Here is a 16,228-nt window from a genome sequence, read left to right as displayed (position 1 = left end):
AAGGACAGTTTTAAACACAAACATTGCCAATATCCACCTACAATTAGCTCTCATCTCCCCTCGCTGGTCCGACCACCGTCAACCGTCCACTTTCGAGCTTCAAACTGCCCTCTGCTTCTGAAATACAGCACTTTATCGACCAATCTTAACCATCCACTTGCCAACTCGACTTGTCTTGGTGAAGCCTGTTTTCATTCGCTGACCCCTTTCATAACTGCCTCTCACAGTGAACAGTGAAATCACTCTCTCATTTCAGGTTACACACATTAACTCCATCACCTGGTCTGCCTACTTTCACCTCCGCAACATCTCCCATCTCCGTCCATCCCTCAAACAATTCACAACACACCTGACCTACAACAACTTTACGAGCTGGCCATTACCCACCACATCTCCTACAAGATCCTCTTTCTCACATTGAAAGCCATCAATAACCTGGCCCCTCAGTATCTCACCGAACTCTTCCAGATTAACAGAGCCGCCCGTTATCGTAGGTCATCCTCCTCTGTTCAATTTTGCTCCACCTCCCAGCCTTGCATCCTGTATATCCCAGCAAAACTCAGGCTGCTCCTTCTGGCCAGGCCCTAATGTTTGTAATCTCAGACCTATGTTGTTTTGTCAGTGGTTTGTGTGCTTGTATTAGAATAACAGCTGGTTGGTCTGAATGTCTGCGGTGGGGGAAGCGGGACATGTTGTATGACTCTGGGATGTTTGCATAAATATGGGGAGCTCCCTTATGGGAGCTCCCCATATTTATTTGCAGTCCACATATTGTTTGAACTTGGGTATTGTTCTTTTCCTCAGCAACTGGTTTTGATAACCCATAATATGACACACCGACAAAAATAAATCAATAAAAATAAGAAGTGGGTGTAAAAGCCAAGATGAGGCTGAGTCCTAGCCTGTCATGAAGTCCAATGTGGCCAGTTCCGAAATGAAGCTGATCTTCACTGACTGTTCCTGCAGTGAGACCATTTTTCACGTTCTAATAGACACACCCAATTTATGCAAATATTGTGCATTTTTAAAGTACAAATTAAGCTTGCAATGCTTTGTTCAAACCAACTAACCTCATTTTGAAGATATTATTTGAATCACTGATTTCTGTTACCTCCAGGCTACTTTTCCTTTTGTTGGACACAGACAATCTGGCTTATATGCATTTCAGCTATGCAAGAGCACATTTAGATGAATAGGAAACATATTACTAACCTCCTTTACACACATACATGCACGACTCACTTGGTTCACCCCGGATGCCCGCGAAAGCTCAGCTGTTGCCTGGGAGCTACATTCTCCGCCCGCAGCCTGGCACGCTATGAAGCGGCCATATCGTGTCCTAGAAGAGAGGAGCTGGATGTTTTCAGATGGCTCAGCAGATGGAAGTTGTATTTCACCCTTGACACATCAGCGGGAAAGAAGGGTTTCTTCTTGCCGAAGGCCTCTCTGTATGTGTACCAGATTCGGTCCTTCCCTTCTATCTCGCTATCGGTCCGGTCGGTCCGGTCTTAGTGGTGTAACGGTTCAATCGTTAAATGATGTATCGATTTATATTCCTACAATCCAACTGGATTGATCTGTGCTGGGCAAGTTAGCCTTCCGGACGTACTGTAAATATATCGAACGCTAGCTGTATGGAAGTCAAAAACAATCAACGACGGACTGTGCAGAAAATACCGTCGTTTTTAAAGTCGAGGCGGAAATATCTCTGAAAAACTTCAATCGTGGATGTTGGTAAGACGGCACATGTGTCACGATCGCATTACTGAAAATACGACGCGTCTGTATTCTCGAAATGATGAACTAAACATTTCACGGTTACATTACGCCTGTAATGTAACAGATGTGTGGCTAATACTCGGCAGATGCAGGAAACATGGAAGTCGTATTTTTTCAATTGAAAAGGATAAAATACTGATTTTAGAAGTTCAATCCTGTCAAAACCCTTAAAACCTCGAATCAGGGATGCTAGTCAGTCAGCGTATGTGTGCTAATTGCATTCTAAATACGATGATTCAACCACTCATTTGTTGCTTTACAGTCTGCGTTCAAAACGAAAGGTAAACTGTTCATTACTGATTGAGTTTGATTTGATTTATTTTTCATCCAGAACATAATACAACGTTTTGATCATACATCTGTTACGCTTAGGTTAAGGCTAAATTGACGATTTATAACTACTGTATTACCTTACTCATTTTGAAACATGATATTGATGTTGATAATAAATACAAAAATCTACTTAAGTTGTTAGGTTAGTTAGGTTTTTGAAGTAGCTTGGAAATATGTTGGCTGTAACGGATGCATGTGGGCGGATGGAATTCCCGAAGCTTACGTATGAAAGTCTCATGACTTCTCTTTCATCCTAAGGGAGGGAGGGAGGGACGCCCGCCCGCACGCACACGTCACAGCCTCAGTGATGTACAGCCTCGTTCCAAAAAACCGAAGTCCAGACCGAACTCAATGGATCCCTTACCCTAAGTCAAGAGTGTGACGAGACCTTGTCTTGTTTGTCTGTTTATTGACCATCCAGGTGGCGTGGGGAAAAGGACGCTTCACACAGGCGTACAATTAATCTCTTTGTCAGAAGTGAAGCCTGGAGGTCTCCAGAGAATTGCAGTCACTATATTTATGATTGTAAGAACAGAGACTGCAAGGATGAAAAGAATATCGGACTGCAGTAAAAAAAAAAAAAGAAGAATGGTCTAAATGTAGCAGCAGTCATGTGTATGCGGTAAATTGTGTAGAAATATGCATAAACTGTCAAAAAGCCCCAACCCTAGTTCGTTGATGAACATGAAAAATGATTCAATATTATAATATATATAGATAATATAATATTTTGCCAAGTGAATGGATTAAATGCTGCAGCAGTAAAGTAACTCACACTTCATTCCTCTGTTATGTTGAAATAATGTCGTGTAATATCGTAGTGGAGTCAAGTGAGCTAAATAATTGCCTCAGGAGATCGTGCGCATTGAAAGTAGCGAAAGCATCACTCGTAATTTGTTCGTGAATATGCAAATAACTATAATGAAATAGTGCGATCGATCAAGAGAGCACATACGCAGACACACCTCTGGAAAAATGAAGCTGATGTATTTGCTCCGGATGAGAAGAACACAAAGTGCAAGGCTGAAAAGTCACTCGGTGGCGTGCGCCCGCTGACCTATCGGCCCTCCGTGTGAGTTGCCAATGAATTGATAGATTGTACATTTTGAAATATACACGCTAGGAATTAACAAGCAAGTGGGTTATTTTGCAAATTGAAGAATATGATATTTACCAGTTTTTTAAGAGGAATACCATCACAACATGTTGATGTTAATGTTTTTCTTGGTTGTTGTTGTTGTTTTTGAACACGTTTATAAAGCGACAACTTGACACGAGCACCACCGTACTGTGAGAACGAAACAGGAGAAGTCGTGCGTGGTGGGAATATTTCGCTGATGACGTCACCATGTAGCAATTAGTCGATCTGAAGAAACTCACGATCGAATGTTGCTAAAGTCAAACGATGACTCGAGACAAAGTAGAGAAATACCTCCTTTAAAAAATAACCAAGTACTTTCTATTACAATATACTGTATCGTGTAACGGTAACTCGGAGAATCCGACTGAATAATGTTGTCGATATATCGATTTGAGTTGAAAACGACGGACTATAAACTTCATCGGTTTGGTTTAAATAATGTAAGATCGTACTGTAGAGAAGTGGTCATTTGTCTGTCCATCTGCCCTTCCATCCATCCATCCATCCATCCATCCATCCATCCATCTCTCTATCGATGAAATGGTTGAGTTTGTTACTACCAAAGAAGGCTCGAGCAGTTATTATATCCAAAGTTTTGCATCGTACCTTTTCCACCTTCCACTGCGAATGTTTGGTGTGTGTAATTACACGGAAACATGTACAGTAACTGTTCGTGTTGTGTTCGTTTAAGCAGGCGTTGTTTGTCTATCGTTGTGTCTCACATAATCCGTTACAGTAAAATATGGTGACCAATTTATGCATACCTCCAGGTAATTCCAAAAGGTTCACATACCTTTTCTTCCAACTGTATGTAGGAGGATGAGAAAGTCAAGAGGTCTTATTTGTTATTATATGGAAGATGGTGGAGCAGTTACCTTGGCAACGGCACGTGGGAAATTGTGTCATTGAGGCAAAATGCCAAAAGGGAAAACAACACTGGCAGAGCAGATCACAGCATTTGACTGCTTTGAATGCTTTTCCGGAATGGTATACATTTACTCAACTACAAATATTCTAAACCCATACATGCAGTACATACCTTACCTAAGCATCTGTTTCTTAAAAAGTTCCGTTGCTGACTTCTGCATCAACCAGATGAAGGTTCAAGTGTGGGTTTACCCAGACCCGTCGCCAGACCTCAGTCTTAAAGGGGAACCACATGAAATTCAGTTGGTGGGGGCAGACAATTACTATTACCCTACGGACAGTTCATATTTTGGATAATCCTACCGCCTACGCTATTTGCAAAGCCCTGACACGCATAATCATCCTTTTAAAGCTAACCAATTGCAACAGCACCATTCCTCATCATTTAAAGCAGTGGTATCAATATCCGCCAAACACTCAAGCGCTCGACTTCTGAGACGTAACACCAGAAGCGTCTCTCACACTGAAACTGAAAAGCACCATGGCGGGTGCACTTTAAAGGCTTAACAGAGGTACACACACATTGCCAACACACACACGCACACACAAAACACTTCAAACCTCCTTTGAGTAGTGTGTCAATTAGTGTTGCACCAAGTACCAATACCAGTGCGAGACCAAGGTATTTTGACACAGCACCAGTACTCCACCCAGTTTCGTTTTTTTTTTTACCGGTCCTAAAAAAAAATATATATATATATATGTAGGCATTGATCTATTTTTTTTTAACGTTAAGAGTGGGCTTAAAAAATTCCATTATTTTTCAAGATTTGAATTATAAAAATAAATATAAAGGTATTTGAAGTTGTTTTGGCTTTTAGGGGTATTGTTGATTTCTGCCTTGGTATCGTGTCAGTACTGGTTTCGAGGTGTTTTACGCAGGTTAACGTACGGAAGTCAGAATTTTGCTATCGTAACACCATTAGTGTCGCTATAGCGGTATAGTAGTGTCTTTGCACTGACAAAGGAGCAGCCCATTGGTTTATATTTAATATAGACAGTGGCCTGAACCAATCAGCCTAGAGGACAAAAGCTGCCCCACCTCTTCCAGGCACTCTGTCATGAAAGAAGGCGGTGTGCAGATGTTGAGTGCAAAGAAATTGAAGAATCTCCTTTTAGATGATGCAAATGTTCTAACATCACAGATATGTTCTCTCGAGGGGCTGCTGCGGTCTCCACGTCTGTGACGCAACAGCAGGTTCGACCGGCGCCCGGCAACAGGCAGGGAGAGGAGCAGCACAGATGCATGCGGGCTTTTGAAAGCAGGAGAGTGCTGCCATTAAGGTTGTAACGTTTGATAATAAACAGACTTTCAGATGATGGAGGTCATGTTAGCTAGAATCCATTATCCATCCCCGCATCCATTTTCTGAGCCGCTTCTTCTCACGCGGGTCGCGGGCGTGCTGGAGCCTGTCCCACCTATCATCGGGCAGGAGGCGGGGTACACCCTGAACCGGTTGCCAGCCGTCTCTGCTAGACTCTTGAATCTTCTCTGTTTGATAATCCGCTGAAGCCCACGGTCACCTGTTTTGCTGGTGCATCTTCTCCTGCCACATTTTGTCCTTCCACTCGACTTTCCATTGATATGCTTGGACACAGCACTCTGTGAACAGCCAGCCTCCTTAGCTATGAACCTTTGTGGCTTACCCATCCTATGGATGGTATCAATGATGGTCTTCTTTGCCAGTTGTCAAGTCTGCAGCAGTCTTCTCCATATTGAACCCAAGTGAGACAATTGAACCAAACCGAAGCAATTTAATGACCCCTGGGGAAACCTCTGCAGGTGCTTTGAGTTTAGGAAGTGATTAGTGTGTGACACTCAGTTTAAAACATTCATGGCCTGCACAATTTGGACTGATTTCTTGACAGTATTTAATTCTTTGAGTTCCTGATTTTGTGGGTTTTATAAGCTGCTGTGAGGATGTACGGTGTGCAATGCATGGAGCTGGGAGTTCCTGTTACCATTAATGTATACCCAAATATGCACCAATCTGTACTTTAGTAGACCGCACGTTGGATTTACGTTGCGTGGAACACAATTTAGGGAGGCTGGTGGATCTCCCGAATGCTTGGCTGGTCCGGGTCAAGGAACAGGTGGATTTGATGGAAAAGGGAGGAGGGGAAAAAAAGCAAAAGCAAAAGAAGAGCTTCGAGTGCAGGGCGGCCGGAGCCCTTGGACGGCTTTGTCCTCTGACCTTTAAAGGGTAATGTAAGGTTTTGTACTGTAGGTGTTTGATGTATATGTATCTCCGTAAGAACATAAGAACATGTTTTTCTTTGGCCGAGACAGGAACGCATCAAGACAGTTTACTTTGTACCTGTTTAATGTGACACTTCCAGCTAATCTTGCCCTCGATTAATACACACAGAAAGGTTTTTGTTCACTCTCTCTATGTTTACCTCTTCTGTTTACACCTGAATTTGACCGTTTTATTTACAGCTCCCACGTCAAAAATGTTTTACTTAAATTTATTGATTGCTTGTTATTATCAAACATTAGTACATTGAGAGTACAGATTAGTAAACCGAGGGTACAAATGTTAGATGTTATAATCTTTTATAATCTGTCATCGACGAATAATATGAATTTCAGTAGTTCACATGCTTTGCAGTTCACATTTTTGTTCAAATTAAAAAGATGCTAGTAAATATGTTCTTCTCGTACAAACAGGTTCAGATGACACCTCAGCATTTGTAACAAGCATTACACAGAAACTTGGGAACTGTTCTGCACCATGAATTGAGGGTTCCACACAAAGTCCCAGTACCATATGCCATGAGACTCTAGCCAGACAAGTAGGCGGGTGAAAAGACACTAGAGTTGGATCCGTAATCCAGGGTGATATTCAGATTTATGAAGATCCCCCCTGAATGAACTACTAAGTGACTGCTTCCATTTTCAAAACCGAGAGGATATTCAACCGAATGAGGATGCCACATGCTCCTGTGATACAGTTTGTACAGTAGCTTTAGCAGAAAGAAGCGCTACCGGTGACGCGTACAGTAACTGCTGGATTGTAGGATAATGCGATACTAGCTCGTCTCATAGTAGAGCATTTATAGTTGCCGAGTCATGTTGGCCGCCTCCATTCTAAAAAGCAGCAAGGATGACCTGCCTTTTCTTCAAACCAAGACCACTGCACCATTGAGATTTTCATATCTGACCCTGACCAAGTTTTTTTCTCTCCTGATCTCCCCGTCTCTCAGATTCAGATGACTCCTCGACATTTGTAACAGGTATCGTTCTGTACAGAAACTTGGGAAGTGTTCTGAATTTGCAAAGGTAAGTTTAAAAAAACTGTTCTTTTGCATTGATTCTTTTAAAATAGATCACATTTTGTAGTTTTCCCACATAATAACAATGTCAACTATGAGGGGCCGTCCAAAACTAATGAGTCCAATTTAATTGAACCTACTAGTACTTTTTTTTAAAGCCTGTCATTGTTGGATTCCCATCAGAAGCAGAGAGCTGCGATTGCATTTCTTGCTTCGGAAGGGGAACTATGTGTGGGGTTCGGGTTACGTCATCAATGATTACACAATGATTGACGTCATCCATGGTAACTCTCTGTTCCCAGGATTCACCGCTGAGGATGGTCTGCTGCTCCTTTATTTGTCACAAGGATCACTCAAAGCAGGCTCTTTTCCTAACCCTCTGATCCTGGACACCCACTTTTTCCCCATGCACATGTTCCAACAATTTTGAAAATATTTGATGATGGTTCCCCTTCCAAAGCAAGAAATGCAATCACAGCTCTCTGCTTCTGATGGGAATCCAACAATGACATCGTTTCTAAAATGACTGACAGGAAGAGGACAGGTGTAAACAAAACTTGTTTTGTAATAAACCTTCAAACAAGCGTTTAAACTACAAACCAGGGACATTTCAGAAACAAATCGATTATTCGTAGGGTAAACTAAATTGGTCTCATCACTTTGTGACTGCCCCTCGTAGAATAGAGAGCACCACCTCGGGCGCAGTCCTGCGGCAAAGCTGAACTGTGAACTCTCGTGGGGGGTCGGGGGGTCGGGGGGGACGCTCAAACCCTAATTTGCTCCAAAGGGGCCTCGCAGCGCCTTGCATGGCATTGGTGTATGTGAGGCTTTAACAAAGAGTGAACAATTTAAGGGGGTCTGAATACTTTCCAGACGCTCCTTGATGGGGTATGTTAAATCTGTCAATTTATGCCGCAGTCCCATTTGTATCCATCCAATAAGTACTGAATTTCTTAAACAAAAGTGCACATGGTGATTTAAGTGACTGCATTTGCATACGATATGTTCAATTGCTTCGGGTAAGAAATCTGGACTTTGTGGCTGCATAATCCGTTATGATCTGCTAGGCAACACACAGAATTGGAGAAATTAAACCTTGAATCTCATCAGTCCTCCCACCTTTCTTCAGAGTTTTTAAACGGCTTTCATCTTCCTCAGCTCCTCTTCACAGTGCCATTTCATTTCATTCTTATCTTCTTTCATTTTTTTTGCGTTTCATTTGCCCCTCCGGCTAAATGAGATGAGTTTGAGGGAAGAGACTAGATGACATGAAAGATTAAACTGACTGATTATGTTTTGGACTGGTGAGAGGGCGATTGTGCATAAATCATACACTGATGATGTGAAGAATCAAAAAGGTGAGCAAGATTTTAACGTGTTGGGCTGTCCAGAAGCATTTGGCATCCCACTTCCATGGGCAATTGATTTCCTTATGATTGTCTCTTTCCTCATGAAAAGTAGAAATCACAAATAGGGAGGAAGGTGTAAAATAAAATGGCATAAAATGTTGGGAAAGATTGGAAAAATAGGCTGTGCCTCGAATGGGGGAAACAAAAGAATCATGAAATTGGATTGCCTTACCTGGGAAATAAACTGAGCAGTTAAGTATACCTGCATATCAAGAACTATACCGTATCAGTCTGTCTTATACACTAAACATATGTTTATTCATTGTGGTTTTTGAATTGCACTGTATTTTACTGAGTGCTATATTTTAGTTACCTAGTTTAGCTACGCGAGACAAAATCTAAGGTCAATTCTACACGAACGACTACCATAAGAAATGTGCAGGTGGGTGTGCTGAGCCTATCCCAGCTGATTTTGGACGAGACGCGAGGTACACCTTGCCAATGACAAACAACCGTTCACGCTCAGATTCACACCTATGGACAATTCTGACTTTTCAATTACCCTTCCACGCATGTGGGAAGAAAACGGTGTACCCGGAAAAAAACCTATGCGCTCGCTACTCGGTCACCGTGCTGCCCCGTTAGGTTAACCGAAGACTCTAAATTGTGAATGAATGTCTAAATGAGCGGTCCCCAACCACCGCGGGCCATGTGGTACCGGGCCGCACAGGTATAAAAAAAAAAATATGTTTGGGGGGGTCGGAGCGAGAGATGGGGCACCCCCTGTTAAGTATTGCTATACAGTGGGAACGCACCCTTACGCCATGAATGACGGTAGTCAATGTGCTGTTGAGGTTGACGTTCTCTGTTGACGTCACCATAGAGCGACGCGCGCAGTGAGGATGCGAATGCATAAGAAATATGCCGGCCGGAGGCTGAAAGGGGATGTTCACGGTGTGAACTGGTTAGCACATCTGCCTCACAGTTGTAAGGATCCGGGTTCAAATCCGGCCTCGCCTGTGTGGAATTTGCATGTTCTACCTGTGCCTGTGTGGCTTTTCTCTGGGTACTCCGGTCTCCTCCCACATCCTAAAAAGATGCATTGTAGGTTAATTCAAAACTCTAAATTGCCCGTAGGTTTGTGTGAGTGCCAATGGTTGTTTGTTTATATCTGCCCTCCAATCGGCCGGCGGCCAGTTCAGGGAGTGCCCTGCCTCTCGCCTAGAGTCAGCTGGGATTGGCTCCAGCACCCCCGCGACCCTAGTGAGGAGAAGTGGTACGGAAGATGAATGAATGAATACAAATCTTTTTTTTTTTTTGAAAAAGACACGGTACGATCCATGCAACAAATCTAAAGGGTCTTGTAAAATGTGGGCTGTACATGTACAGGTATTGCCTCATAGGTTCAGCGACTAAGTGAAAGATATTTTGGGGGGGAGAGGCTAAATATTGTCACAGTAACATTTTGTTTTCTTTTTCTTTTTGTCCCTGTAGAAACAGCACATTACTCAACTCCAAGGTTGTATCAGTCACTATTAAACCCACTCCTGCTTCCCTTTCTGCTCCAGTTGCAGTGGAATTTTCTCACTTGTACAACGTGAGTGCCAAACCAGTGTTTCAGAGGAGCAAGTCAACAGAGCAGTTAACGTCGTTTTATATTGACTGTCCGACTGTCTCATCCAATAGGGCACCACAAACCAGACGTGTATATCCTGGGATGACAATGAGAGGTAAGATAAGTTTTCACATTTACTTGAACTTTCCTAGCGTTTAGGCTACACTTGACTGTGCTAAAACTGTAAGTTGATTGTTTGTATTCAGTCAGCATAAACTGAATGTTTATTGCATTTGCGGCGCATATCGGTGTTAAAAAAAACTTTGTGTTAAGGGGTTGGAGGATAAACGTTTTTGTTCTGTTCGAATTGAAATGGGAGTGTTTAGATTAAAGTATTAAAATAGGGCAACACGTCGTTGATTAGCTACAGTAACAGCAGGGCGATATGACGAAAAACATCGGTGGATCAATCTTTCTGAAAGTTTTGCCAACGTTACAGTATGTAAAATGAGTTCTCAATTGCAGAAGTCGATATCTTTGAGTCAAACGCACACAGTACACAATAGAATGCCTGATATGTGGATCACTTACTGTCTGAACTACAGGGAAAATGCAAAAGGGAATTAACTCCACGATAAAAGAAGAATAACACAACACGTCGGGAATGGACTTATAGAGCGAATGGCTGAACTTAAGCATGAATGAACTGATGAGTGTTGAGAGAGAATAAAGTCGGGACCCAATGCAGGTTGAGGAGGACCTCCTCCACGGTTCGGACTGGGTCATTTCCGGGTTCGGCCATTACTTTTCTATGGAAGACCTTGGGGGGAGCAATGGAGCACTGTTTGACGAAACCCTGTAGTTTCTTGGTCTTTCGGTAAAGGAGGTAGGCTATGCCAAAGAGAATGCAGTAACCAAGGCTGACTAGGGCTATTAAGATATTGTCCGCTGTTGACCAGGAATGCACGAACGGGGGTTGGGGAGTTTTAGCGTCAGTACTAATGCCGCGTAAGGTGTTGTCAATGTAAGTAATGTCATTTGACTGAGTTCCTTCAAATTGTATTTGTTCGAGCGTTTCAGGGTCCAATTCGAATTTGTGTTGCCCGGAAAAGTTGGAAATTGCAGTTTTGCTGTGGTAACTGTCGGACGACAGATGATAAAGGGCGAAATTCTCGATATGCAAAATTCCATCTTCGGGGACGTCGATGATTGGGAGCGTGACAAAAAAGGCTATTTCTTCGAACTCAGGATTGACATACAGAACTGTGGCGCTCCCAAGGGAAAAAGCAAGATGGACCTGGATCGGATTAGTGGGGCCTGCTAGGGCTTTAGACAGAATACTTTCAACAAAGCTCAGAGTTTGGTTCAAGACGACGCTGTGAGCGTTGACAACTACGATGGTCACTCTTAGCGTGTTGCTTCACAACCGGGGATTGGTTACTTGTTTCGCCGTGCTTTGTCGTGCGGTAGGGATCTCAGCATGGAGTTCCCGAAGTTGTGTCTTGACAATATTTAGGCTAATAGTGTCAATGATGGGGACACTGTGGCTGCATTTCTTTTCAGTCGTTATGTTTTTGGTTTGCGGCGGCGGATTTCACCGGTGCCCTAGTCGGGCGTCTGGGTTGGCGGGCTTGGTTTCGTCCCTGTTGTGGCGAGGATGAGGTCATGCAGGTTGGACCGGCTTGACCGTGGGATTTCCTTAATTGCATTGTTCATTCTCGATACCCATGCGCTCAGAGTCTATCTCTCAGTGTTTTGGGGCACCGCTGGGGGAAGGACCGTGTTCCATCGATGAGAAGCGACCGCTCGTTTTGAGAGCTAGTCATCTGGCCATATTCAATCTGCTGAGTGGACTTTTCGGGGCTGATAAGAGAGGGCTTGTCCTCTGTTGAGCAGTCATCAATCATCCTTACTCCCCCAGTCGAACTTTGGGTCTCGAGAAAAAAATGCAGACCTTTTCGGGGCAATCTGTCATCTCTCCTTACTGGGCAATCTTTGTTCGTGGGTTTTAGGCGGTCTTACTTGGTTGAGTATCATTGTGAGTCCAAAACAGACATCCTGCCGGCCTGTGGCCTTAGCAGAGGAATGTTGGGAAGGTTTCGCTGAGTGGATTAAAAAGCAGGACAGGCCAGGCCAGGCCAGGCGCTGTGGTTTCTGGCCTGAGTGTCGATATCTGTTCCACATTATTGCATTACTTGGATTTGCTCGTAAAGATTTTGCATTCTGTGGTGGCCACCAAATTTCACTTTATCAATGAATGTTGTGCAGGGTTCATTTTGTTTACACACCAATTTTTGGGGATTGTAGTTATACTCAACAACCTGCAATGAAATCCAATCTGAACTAATTTTGTATGAAGAGGCGGGAGGAGTTGACAAGAGAAACAATCAGAACGATGTGGTCCGGAAGTTATGCGAATGTACAAATGTGTTCGAAAGAAAACAAAAATGGCAATGCCTGCAAGGAAGAAGGGAGACAATCTATGGCTTTAAAACTGAATTGTCATACAAAGGGGAACAAAGCCAAGTGCGAGGATGAATGAAAAAAACATGAGCAACACGATAGAGGCCTTTCCAGTCCAGTCCTCTGAAAATTCATGCACCGGCAAGCATGTTAAGCAATTACAAATAAGACTTGTAGCGATCATTTAGCATATGCAAATCTGCTCGTCCGGTAACTTTCTCACTGCGTTGCGTTTCTTTTCGATGACGGCTCTGATAAGTCACTTGAAAATGCAAGCGCTTGTGTAAACAACAGATCCCATTTTATGGGGAATGTCTTTGTCACAGTGCCAGAGGCTCAAATGCCAATTAGAATACAGCATTTGGTAGAGCCGTGTAATAAACGACGCCCTGTGAATTGAAGCGCACGCGCCGATTCGAGGTGCGTTTGACACATTTGAAGAAAGGTTGGGGTAACAAGAACATTTGAACTCATTGATATAGAAGACTTCAGATGATCACAGCGGACCACGGAGTGGAAGGAAACTGAAAGTGTCCCAACAAACCGTCTCAGAAGCTATTTTAGATGTTTCAAAATACAAATGTGATGCTCGAGAGCAACAGACAAAGAAGAAGCCTACGGTATGGCGCGCAGGATTACTCTTTACAACAGTCGAGGTTGAAGACTTTATTCTTATGATGGAGACCATGGAAAACTCACAGCCCCCCCCCCCCCGAAAAATGAAAATAAGGATTATGATTGACTTTATGAAGCTGAAGTACAGAAATTCAAAAGCCGATTGGCTTCTGTGCATAAGGTATTCATTGATATTGCCTTGTGGACAAAAAAAAAAAAAAAAGACCACAAGTTCATGTAAATTTGTGTTGAACAAACACCGACACATGTCGAACAAGTAGCCCGTCCACACGCTGCACAAATAATGACTTGAATTAGGCTCATACGGAGACAGCAGGCCTGATGCTATTGTAACTTGTGCACTTTTTGTGCTGATTTCACAGTATTATGGCTAAATAAAGGTTTGGTCCAAATAAGGTAGTTCTGTGTCCGTGTGTGAATCGTATGCTCAAACTTGAACGTTCTTTGACACACTCGGCGAACAGAATGGCTTTAAAACAAATGGACCAAATTACTTATACGAACTAATTATACACTTGTTTTATTTTCTGCACAGCACGGTTAGCAAACGGTTGTTCGTTTATATGTGCTTTGCTGGCCGGCGACCGGTTCAGGGCGTACCCCGTCTGTCGCCCGGAGTCGGCTCGGACGGGCTCCGGCGCGCCCGTGACCCCGGTGACGAGAAGCGGTACAGAAAAGTGGATGAACGGGTAAATCTGCAGCAGTTTTCGTCAACTGGAATGAGACTGAGACAAAAATAAAGACTAAATTGTGACTTAAAGTAAATGATGTATTAGAGAAAAGGAAATAAAAAGTTGCAGATCTGCTCCGTGTGGAGATCTTGCCAAACGCAAATACTTCCACCCCCGAGTTGACAACTTAGCCAAACATCCAAGTTTTTAGAAGTTAACGCCATTCACACTGGTAGCTAGCGCGAATGTAAACATCAGACAAAGATAAGCCAAGTAAATATAAAATGCTGTTTTAAATGCTGATTTTATTTATTCCGGGAAAAACAAAACTATTCAGAGGTACAGCGGAAGGGGGGGGGGGGGGGGGAAGAAATGCGAACCCATTGATTGGAATTTCTTACATTTCTGCATACATAAGTCATAAATTATAGTCGGAAGTTCATCTAAATCAAGAGATTGCACTTCAGCTCGCAGATGCCTCTGGTGGGGTTTTTTTTTGGACAACATAGGGAGGCTCTCTCCAGTGGCATTCATCGTAAAGACAGCTCGAGCGACCGTTGCTAAATGAACAAAAAAGGAACGACGCATATTTAGCAATAGGAGATACATCCTATATATCCCAAAAATTCATGAGCGTCTTCATAAAACATCGAAGCAAATTCTTTTTTTGTTTGTTCTTCGAAACAATTATGACCTTTTGATGGATAACAACTGCCAACAATTCAAATACAGTACTCACATCACTAACATTAATGGATTTTCAAAAGGGAATTTACCGTTATGAATCAAATTGTATGAAAATGAGCCAAAGAGTTTCTGTTTCTGCCATTTATCTTTTGATGAGTCCAAAATACACCTTACATCTTGTCCAAGTCAGATGCAAATCAAGGAATGATTGACTGCACGATGACTAAATGAAATAGATCACAACCCGCGAAAACTGTGCACTTGGCATTTTCCATTTTATTGAACAATGTTACCTCATGTTTGCGAAACAGTTCAAATCATTCCACTGAATTTGGATGGTCGTGAGATGTTTTGATCTCTTTGAGATACGTGCTCCTAAATGTTGTCCAATTGTGCGCATCATTGTTTAGCCGCTCAGCAAAATGTAATGAGAAGATCATCCACCAATCTGGGCTTGATATGAAATATAGGAAACTGTAAACAGCGAGTCGCACTCCATTGCGCAGTACGTGCAAACATCGTGCCCTCCCTCGCCAACGAAGGGTGACGAGAAACCGATTTGAGCTTCTTGAAGTGAAGATGCTGAAATGAAAATGCAACCATTGACTTCAAACCAGAAATCGATGTCAAAAGACTATCCTTCTTCTGTAAACAAAGGGACAGGCTAGTTCTTGTAAAAACAATCCATTTTCACATATCCTGATGTACTATTTTGTACATAATTCTGTTCTAGATGTCTGGATAAGTAGTGTTACTTGATCAGCATAAAGAGCGCTATGTTTTTTGTTTTGTTTTGTTTTTGGGGGGGGGCATGCAGAAACCTGCAGCGCCTCGTCATCACCGCCATTCACGTGTGTTGCCGCATTTTAGATTGCAAATAACGGAGATAAAATGGATGAAGTAGCGGGTGTGCGCGCAGCTTGCGGGCTCCTGACTGCTTTCGTAGCCTTTTAGCATCTCCGCATTGACTGCATCGCCTCCTTTTGTGCGTCCGTGTCTCCGTAGCTCCTCTCTGCTGGGATCCTGGTCCGCTCGGGGCTGCAAAGCCGTGCTCGTCGATTCACTCCGAACCAAATGCCTGTGTGACAGGCTGTCCGCCTTCGCCATATTAGCGCGACTTCATCCCGAAATGGTAAGTGTGGACGTTCCTTGATTTCGTCAAAAGAGCGAGTAGCGGAGACTGTGTCTTTTACTGTGGTGTCCACGCACCAGCCTTTTTTTTCTCCCCCCCCCCCCCCCCCCGCCCCCCAGGGCGTCATTGTCATGACATTATCAACAGACCCTCCCCCTCTCCCCATCTTTGTCACTATCGCTCTGCCTCGCCAAGCCAAAGCAATGCTGCGAAAAAAAAATTAAGTCATGAACTAGCTTTCCGACCATAAGTAGCTAATATTTACGTCACAGAGTAAAG

General features: G+C 43.2%; 1 protein-coding gene across 10 annotated transcripts in view; it reads left to right on the top strand.

Annotated features, from left to right (window-relative positions):
• The window catches only part of LOC133480183 (adhesion G protein-coupled receptor B1-like), a 274,432-nt gene that overhangs the window by 136,159 nt on the left and 122,045 nt on the right, over positions 1–16,228 (top strand). For all 10 annotated transcript variants that reach the window (XR_009789207.1, XM_061777927.1, XM_061777930.1 and 7 more), the window contains 4 exons: positions 7,388–7,463; positions 10,300–10,402; positions 10,492–10,535; positions 15,823–15,949. Coding sequence is in view for 9 of the 10 variants with exons in the window: in XM_061777927.1 (XP_061633911.1) it covers positions 7,388–7,463; positions 10,300–10,402; positions 10,492–10,535; positions 15,823–15,949 (350 nt within the window). In the remaining variant the exon portion in view is untranslated. The remainder of the gene's footprint in view (positions 1–7,387; positions 7,464–10,299; positions 10,403–10,491; positions 10,536–15,822; positions 15,950–16,228) is intronic.

Source organism: Phyllopteryx taeniolatus, chromosome 6, assembly GCF_024500385.1.
Source record: "Phyllopteryx taeniolatus isolate TA_2022b chromosome 6, UOR_Ptae_1.2, whole genome shotgun sequence".
In the NCBI taxonomy this organism is placed as follows: domain Eukaryota; kingdom Metazoa; phylum Chordata; class Actinopteri; order Syngnathiformes; family Syngnathidae; genus Phyllopteryx; species Phyllopteryx taeniolatus.
Note: the sequence above shows the minus strand (reverse complement) of the source record. Positions and strands in the feature narration are given on the sequence as shown.